Consider the following 8936-nt stretch of genomic DNA (forward strand, 5'->3'; position numbering starts at 1 on the left):
TACTACCTTTTTCAACCAAACGACTCCGGATAGTTTCTAACTTTAGCGACGCAATATGAGCATGTTGTCACAACCCGCATTTTGGGGTTGTGACTTCGTGTAGATCCGGTGAGAAAAGGCTCTTGTGATTCTCTGACGCAGACCTGTCTACTCAGGGAACTTGGGCTTTTTAATTTTAAGCAAATATGGGGGGAGGGGGAGGGGGGGGGGGATATAGGTGTTGAAAACTCAACGTGCCTCCCCAATACGTGCTGCCACCAAGCCGTATCAAATGAGCGACCTTGAGGGGGAACCTCAAGGGCCTGCCTAGATGACTCAAAGGAGTGTTTTAGGTATCCATACGAGTTAGGGAACTCTATGGACGGCGTGACACCTTCGGGCTAGCGTTGGGAACCAAACGGGCGCTGGAGGTTGATATGTGGGACGGCTATGCCCTCCGGGCTGCCGAAATGTTGGACAAAGACCTCCGTGCTGATTGGATACTTGATGCACCTATCTTAGGGACATCATGTGTCGACTTGTAAGCTTAGCTTGGGTTCATCTATGCGAGCAAGGGTCCATTGGCCTAAACGTGCAGTTGTGGGGCGACATTGCACTATTCGGGATGGAAGTGTGTCGCGAGGGCTATGTATGGGCATGGCACGAAAGACGCGCATGACAATGGCCAAAGACTAAAGGTTGCCTTACTCGGGCGAAGCACAAGCCGGTTGCGAATTCACTAGGCGAGTGTCAAGCTTGAGGATTGGGTTGTGCACGCGAGAGTGATGCTCAGTTCTAGGTGAGGGACAAGACATGTCCTAAGCCACCCCTCAGGGCGCGCATGAATTATGATTCTAAGACGAGAAGCGCCACAACTTGTCAAGGCCAAGAGCCTAGACATCGTATGGACAGCACAATTGGAGCAGGCCTTCTAGGCAAGCTTCACCACATGCACAGGATCGTGCTTGGAAAATCTGGGAAAGGAGATAGGTTGGCCTGCAGCGAGGGGAACTGCAGGCGCCGCACGAGCAATTCGGTGCCGCTAACGAGCGTAAGAAAATGATCCTGTGACATGTGGTATCAGAGCTGATTAAAGCCATACTATGCCATGACACAATATCAAGGCAAGAGTTGAGATAGCGAGTGCATTTTGGATGTCAGTGCGGAGATCATGTCAAAGCAGGGATTGATGTTCATATGCCACTAAAGATCGAGGACCCGATACTGCTGGTCGAAGAGAGTCTGGACTTCTATTGAAAACTCAACGTGCCTCCCCAATACGTGCTGCCACCAAGCCGTATCAAATGAGCGACCTTGAGGGGGAACCTCAAGGGCCTGCCTAGATGACTCAAAGGAGTGTCTTAGGTATCCATACGAGTTAGGGAACTCTATGGATGACGTGACGCCTTCGGGCTAGCGTTGGGAACCAAACGAGCGCTGGAGGTTGATATGTGGGATGGCTATGCCCCCCGGGCTGTCGAAATGTTGGACAAAGACCTCCGTGCCGATTGGATACTTGATTCACCTATCTTAGGGACATCATGTGTCGACTTGTAAGCTTAGCTTGGGTTCATCTATGCGAGCAAGGGTCCATTGGCCTAAACGTGCAGTTGTGGGCCGACATTGCACTATTCGAGATGGAAGTGTGTCGCGAGGGCTATGTATGGGCATGGCACGAAAGACGCGCATGACAATGGCCAAAGACTAAAGGTTGCCTTACTCGAGCGAAGCACAAGCCGGTTGCGGATTCACTAGGCGAGTGTCAAGCTTGAGGATTGGGTTGTGCACGCGAGAGTGATGCTCAGTTCTAGGTGAGGGACAAGACATGTCCTAAGCCACCCCTCAGGGCGCGCATGAATTATGATTCTAAGACGAGAAGCGCCATAACTTGTCAAGGCCAAGAGCCTAGACATCGTATGGACAGCACAATTGGAGCAGGCCTTCTAGGCAAGCTTCACCACATGCACAGGATCGTGCTTGGAAAATCTGGGAAAGGAGATAGGTTGGCCTGCAGCGAGGGGAACTGTAGGCGCCGCACGAGCAATTCGGTGCCGCTAACGAGCGTAAGAAAATGATCCTGTGACATGTGGTATCAGAGCTGATTAAGGCCATACTATGCCATGACACAATATCAAGGCAAGAGTTGAGATGGCGAGTGCATTTTGGATGTCAGTGCGGAGATCATGTCAAAGCAGAGATTGATGTTCATATGCCACTAAAGATCGAGAACCCGATACTGCTAGTCGAAGAGAGTCTGGACTTCTATTGAATGTGGTGATATGCCGATGTGTCGGATGGTCAAGAAAAGGCTATGTTTTCCAGGTCGAGCAACCATATTGCAAAGAGTGGGAGCCGTGGACTATAAACATTGGGCATAATCGCAGCGGAGATCTTTCTAACGATGCGTGTAACGCATCAGTTGAGTGTCTTTCCTACGGGATAAACTTTTGGACTGCCTGAGGGCATTACCAAGGTGAGGAGACGAATTCAAAGAAATAGTGAAGCTTCAGAATTGGGCGGATTTCCAAGTTGGAAGATGTCATCATTCTGGAAAGGGGTACGCCGAATGATCGGGGACTGTTGAGAGTCCAAGTGTGATGCACAACCGGACCGGGAAGCCTTGCTAGCAGGACCAAGTGAGTACCTGACTATAGGGCGAGTATTGACGTACTACCAGGAATATTGGGTAGTTGCTGAGGAAGTGACAATTGGAAAACAAAGAGCTTTGTTCATACTATGACTTTGAGAATGTAGTACTCACCAAGAGACGTCCCAAGAGCTAGCCAAATGCCAAGTGGGACGTGTGCGCTAAGAAGTATCCTCCACATTGAGTGTGGGAGGATCCGCCTATGCAAGAGGCATTAGGGTGAAGTTGTGAGTCCGGAAGCGAACACATCTTCAAAGGAAGTGAAGGCAAGGAAAAGGCTACGGGAGCTATGCCAGAGAGCGCAAAAAGGCTACGGGAGCGATATAGTTATGGGAGCTGCTCCAGAAAGCACAATGAAGTGCTTACCATTCAAGGAAGATCTTCAGACGGACATGAAGGCCGTGAGGGTCATGGTGTGTGGTTGACTAGTGTGGGTCCATCACAAAGTTAGACACCAGAGGGTGCAAGTGCGGAGGCACTTTCCAAGTGAACACCGAAAAGAGGTGAAGTGCAGAGGCGCGCTTGGAAGATACTTGGGGGAGAAATGCATGGGGCACGACTCCTTTTGAGTAGGACTTCGAGAAAGTCTAACCCACAAGACAATGGGAGCCGCGAAGTACATACCTGAGGGGGCAGACTCTGGGATGTCGTAGGCCATGATGTGTCATCGGGGACGATGACAGAATGAGTCTAGGAGGATGTCACAACCCGCATTTAGGGGTTGTGACTTCGTGCAGATCCGGTGAGAAAAGGCTCTTCTGACTCTCTGACGCAGACCTGCCTACTCAGGGAACTTGGGCTTTTTAATTTTAAGCATATATAAGGGGGTATAGGTGTTGAAAGCTCAACCTGCCTCCCCCATACGTGCTGCCACCAAGCCGTATCAAATGAGCGACCTTGAGGGAGAACCTCAAGGGCCTTCCTGGATGACTCAAAGGAGTGTCCTAGGTATCCATACGAGTTAGGGAACTCTATGGACGGCGCGACGCCTTCGGGTTAGCGTTGGGAACCAAACGGGCGCCGGAGGTTGATATAGGGGACGACTATGCCCCGCGAGCTGCCGAAATGTTGGACAAAGACCTCTGTGCCAATTGGATACTTGATGCACCTATCTTAGGGGCATCATGTGTCGACTTGTAAGCTTAGCTTAGGTTCAGCTATGCGAGCAAAGGTCTGTTGTCCTAAACGTGCAATTGTGGGGCGACACTGCACTATTCGGGATGGAAGTGTGTCGCGAGGGCTATGTATGGGCATGGCACGAAAGACGTGCATGACAATGGCCAAGGACTAAAGGTTGCCTTACTCGGGCGAAGCACAAGCCAATTATGGATGCACTAGGCGAGTGTCAAGCTTGAGGATTGGGCTGTGCACGCGAGAGCGATGCTCAGTTCTAGGTGAGGGACAAGACATGTCCTAAGCCAACCCCTAGGGCGCGCATGTATTATGATCCTAAGACGAGAAGCGCCACAACTTGTCGAGGCTAAGAGCCTAGACATCGTACGAGCGGCACAATTGGAGCAGGCCTTCTAGGAAAGCTTCACCACAGGCACAGGATCGTGCTTGGAAAACCTGGGAAAGGAGATAGACTGGCCTGCAGCGAGGGGAACTGCAGGCGCCGCATGAGCGATTCGGTGCCGCTGACGAGCATAAGAAAATGAGCCTGTGACAATGTACTCTATCAAGTCGTTCATTGTCTCACAGTGTTTCTTAGCATAGCAGACGCGAAATGCCGCACACGCCCACTAACACTTCCTAAATATCTTGAGGCCTACTTTCCCTATGCGTAGAGGCATGCTCGATACTCGTAGGGGGATGAACCTAGCTAGCGTCCAGGGGCGGCTCAAACATATGTGTGACTTAAAGCCAAAATTTAATGCGAGGCCTAAATTTCTTTTTTTAAAATTATTAATAATTTTTTATAATCGATTTCCTCTAATAATTCATTTTCAATTGATAATATAGCCAACAAATTAATCTATCTTGAGACATTATTAATCTTAGATAACATTTTATCAATTATAATCTTGAAAACTTCTTTTCTTGGAGACAACTGTTATAAAAAAAACTCTAGTTTTTATACGAAAAGTACTAAATATTATTTTTTAAAATACTTATAAATCTATTATTTCTAAATAATGGGCCCCCAAGCCTTACTTGGATCTATATTAGAGCCGGGCCTGCTAGCGTCTATCAAGAGGATAGTCCGCGCAAGTGCCGCACCTGACACTAATCAAGACTAGATCAGTGACAAAGTACCTCAACAAGTCAATCACATACTATAAAAAGAAATTAAATTGGTACTGTACTTGTGAAAAAAACATGGATGTTATGAGATTATTTGTGTTTTCCCCAAAAGGAAGCAGATACTCCTCAATATTATTGATAACTATACACAGTCGGTTAAATCATCTCACATTAGCTGAAAGGCTAAAAAACCGTCGACAAGAAAAGGTACATACATCGACAAGTAAGTAGCTATCTATAGTTCTTGATAAAACACTAAAACAAAAATGGATAACAAGCTTCACATTTTGTCATGATCAGTGTCCACTGTATTGTATTAGCAGCACCCAAAACAGCTCAAGGAAATATGGCAAGTAGCCATGCCAGTTGACATTCAAAGTACATCAAACTTCAATAAAGCTAGTTGGTGCTTTTGCAGTCTGGAATATTAGTATAATAAAAAGCTAGTATTTGCTTATAGTCATAGCTCAAGTACTATTTATTGGAGAAACATTTTGTTGGAAGAATAGGCAGATTGCAGTGCAGTCATCTCTCTTGCTGTTAGGGAACTTCATTTTCCAAGCATCTATAGAAGCCTCTACCACTGCTTTCGCGGCTGCTGATCCATCATTTGTTGAACACACTATGGAAACGACTTGGTCATTGCTCAGCACATCCCATACCTAATGTGTTACAATGAAAAAAGGATATGTCAAGAGTTGTAGACACAGAGGAAAAACAGAATAAAATTGTAAGTATAGAGTTACAATGGTGTTACCCCATCGGATGCTAGAACAAGAAACTGATCATTTGGAGAAAGATGGTGATAAGAAACATCAGGCCTTGAGATGATACCATAGTTTTTGAGCATGAAATCTCCGAAAGCTCTAGACATGGCGAGTCCAGGAGCGTCTTCATTGGGCAACCACACTCTCTGTATATGTGGCTCTTTTTCTAGTGCAAGCACTCTTCCTCCGCAGTTTCTTATTCTTTCTGCTTCAGCTGCATCAAACAAGTTTTTATTAGTAAGCATATTTTGGAACTGAACTATGACTAGTTTAATGTCAAATAGTTAGGAGTAAGAGTCTTACAAGGCAGACTAGGCTTCAAATCAGTAGTTAACTGAACAGCCTCAGTTGTTCCTTCATCTGTCTTTCTTCCTAGTACAGCTCGAGAATCGCCAAGATTAGCTATAATCAGATCATCATCCTATAACATATAAAACATTCAAATAACAAAATTATATATCAAATTCTATAAATCAAAATGAAGATTCAATTTCTGAATGATCATGGAATACTTTCTCATTACCTGTCTTATAGCAACAACAGCAGTTGTTCCACTGCAAGAAAAGTCCAATTTCTCAAGACTTTTAATATCTTTATCCACCACCTTAAAGGAGCTGAGACAAGCCTCTTTCCACTTATTAAATTTCTTGTTCTTCACCGATTCATCAACTTCTTTCACTTTTTGTTTTGGAGAAGTGATTTTTGGCAGAGAGAGTATATGTTTCAGAAGCAAAGATGGCAACTTATTCATAACTAACTTGCTCACTATCTGTCCATTCTCTCCATGCCCATCAAAAACTCCACTGAAAACTCCATTTTCTACACCATACCCCTGCCAGAAAAAGAAAGTTTCCATTTTTAGACACCCTACACAAAACCTATACTTAAATGATAAAACTCAGAGAAATTGATCACAAACCTGATAGAGAATAGCAGAATCTTGATTGAGCCCTTTGCTTCCTTGTTGAGAATAAACTGAACCAATTTGTTGGTAACCATTGGCACCATTATTGTTGTTGTCTTCATAGTGAACCAAATTTTCATGGCCATAATCAATAGCATGAATCTCAAAAGATGCAGTGGATATGCAGATACCCATTTTGTCAACTGTTTTTTTTTTTCTTTACTTTTTTCCTTGTTTGTGATTCCTACTTTAACAACTGAAAGAGAATCCTGTATTTAAAGGAATTTTAGACCTTTGGAAGGAGTTGAAAACGGGATTAATAAATTCTATAAATAGTAAAATAATGTAGTTGTGTCTCCAGAGGATTCCAAAAACTCATTCAGATGCAATAATACATTTGTTAATTGTATTGTATTATTCTAGATTACCCCAAGATTCATTTCAAGGGGCAACTGAGCTGTACTTTTGTAGGTTCTCCACACGCACATTTTAATATTATTAAATACATGGTTTACTTGTCCTTACTTTGTTTTCAATGGATGTTCAAGAAAATAAAATTACTCTGTTCGTTTTAATTTAGATGAGATAGTTTGACTCATCACGAAATTTAAGAAAAAAAGAAAACTTTTGAAACTTGTGATTTTAAAAGATTAAATGGTAAAAGTTTTGTGGGGTCATGACATTTGTGTGGTTATAAAAATTTCTCATTAAGGGTAAAATGGGTAAAATGAAGAGTTTAAAGTTGAATTATTTTTAAATTTAGAAATGTATCATTTATTTTGAAACAAACTAAAAAGTAAAGTACCCCATCTAATTTGAAACAGATGGAGTACATTTTTGTGCCATTGCTGAAAATTATGATCTCTCATTTCTATAGAGTGGTTGTTAGAGCAGCTAGGTTGTATGGGAACTAGGGGTGTACATGGATCGGGTTGGATCGGTTTTTATCAAAATCAAACCAAACCAACTATATTGGTTTGGATTGGTTCGTTTTGTTGGGTTTTCGGATTTTTCGGGTTTTTTGTTACTTAAATATTATTTTAATCTTACTTTGTTAAATTTTTTATAAGTAAATATATGTTTAGTAAAAATATAAAAAAATGACAAATATATTATCTATTAAAATATTCTTATGGGAGAATTTCTTAGTAACACATAATAGTTATTTTTTTAGTCGCCTGACAATAATATTTTGTTGATGTACACTTTCAAGGTTAACCAAATTTAGTAATTAAACATAAAAATCAATATGATACCTAAATAATAATAATCACTTCACATTCCAAAAAGAGATAAGAATTTAATAGATCTTAACGTATGATATGAATATGGAAGAACAAAGAGACTGACGCATTTCAGTAACACTTGATGAGAAAGTGATCATACAACTCATTATTTAAGGTTAATAAATATGGAGCACTTCATATACTATTAAATATTATATCCCGCAAGAGAATCCCAAATATTTCTAGACATTTTTTAAAGAAAATTCTGTATAAAATCTTAAAAGTATATACAAAAATTATATATTTATATGTCGGTTCGGTTTAAGGATTTTTTACTCAATACCAAACCAAATCAAACCAAACCTAGTTAGATTTTTTAATCGGTTTGGTTTGACTTTTCGGTTTGGTGCAATTTTTCGGTTCGGTTTGTACACCCCTAGTGGGAACGTGTTGACCAGTCAAGAACTCTCATCTTCAGAAGATGAAAATAGCGGAGATGAGGATGCTGAAGTAGATGTATAGGCATATTAGGAGAGAGATGATTAGAAACGAAGTTATTCGGGACAAGGTGGGAGTGACCTTAGTGGACGATAAGATGAGGGAGGCGAGACTGAGATGGTACATGCATGTGACGAGGAGATGCACAGATGTTCGTCCCAGTGAGGAGATGCGAGAGATTGGCTATTATATGTCTGAGGAAAGGTAGAGGTAAGCCGAAGAAGTATTGGGGAGAAGTGATTAGACAGGACATGACATGTCTCCAGCTTTTCGAGGACATGACCCTAGATAGGAAGATATGAAGGTCAAAAATTAAGGTAAAAAATTAGTATGTTGTCGAGTTTGGTACTCCGTTTTTAGGCCAGTATTAATATTATCATTTTAGTATTTTCTTATTCTTCTATTCTAGATCATTAGATCATTTGTTGTTCCCCTTGCTTCGGTTATATTACTACTTTGTTATATTTGTTGTTAATATTTAATCTTGTCTTTAGTATTTTCAATATGACTTCTTTATTACGGTTCTTCTGTTCAAACCTGCTAAAAATTAATTTTTCTTGAGCCGAGATTCTTTTGGAAATAACCTCTTTACCTTCACATGACATGGTAGGGTTAAGGTCTGCGTACACTTTACCCTTCGGAGGCGGATTCAGGATTTAAATCCTATGGGT

The 8936-nt window shown here is 42.1% G+C and overlaps 1 protein-coding gene across 1 annotated transcript; it reads right to left on the bottom strand.

Annotated features, from left to right (window-relative positions):
* Positions 1 to 5082: 5082 nt before the first annotated feature.
* On the bottom strand, positions 5083 to 6825 carry LOC104096152 (probable protein phosphatase 2C 72). The gene is made up of 5 exons (XM_009602480.3): positions 6557 to 6825; positions 6161 to 6469; positions 5941 to 6058; positions 5628 to 5851; positions 5083 to 5532 (listed from the first exon to the last, which is right to left on the bottom strand). Exons 1-5 carry the CDS (start codon positions 6734 to 6736, stop codon positions 5338 to 5340), a joined length of 1026 nt encoding a protein of 341 aa, XP_009600775.1. The 5' UTR covers positions 6737 to 6825; the 3' UTR covers positions 5083 to 5337.
* Positions 6826 to 8936: the final 2111 nt, after the last annotated feature.

Source organism: Nicotiana tomentosiformis, chromosome 8 (assembly GCF_000390325.3).
Source record: "Nicotiana tomentosiformis chromosome 8, ASM39032v3, whole genome shotgun sequence".
NCBI lineage: Eukaryota > Viridiplantae > Streptophyta > Magnoliopsida > Solanales > Solanaceae > Nicotiana > Nicotiana tomentosiformis.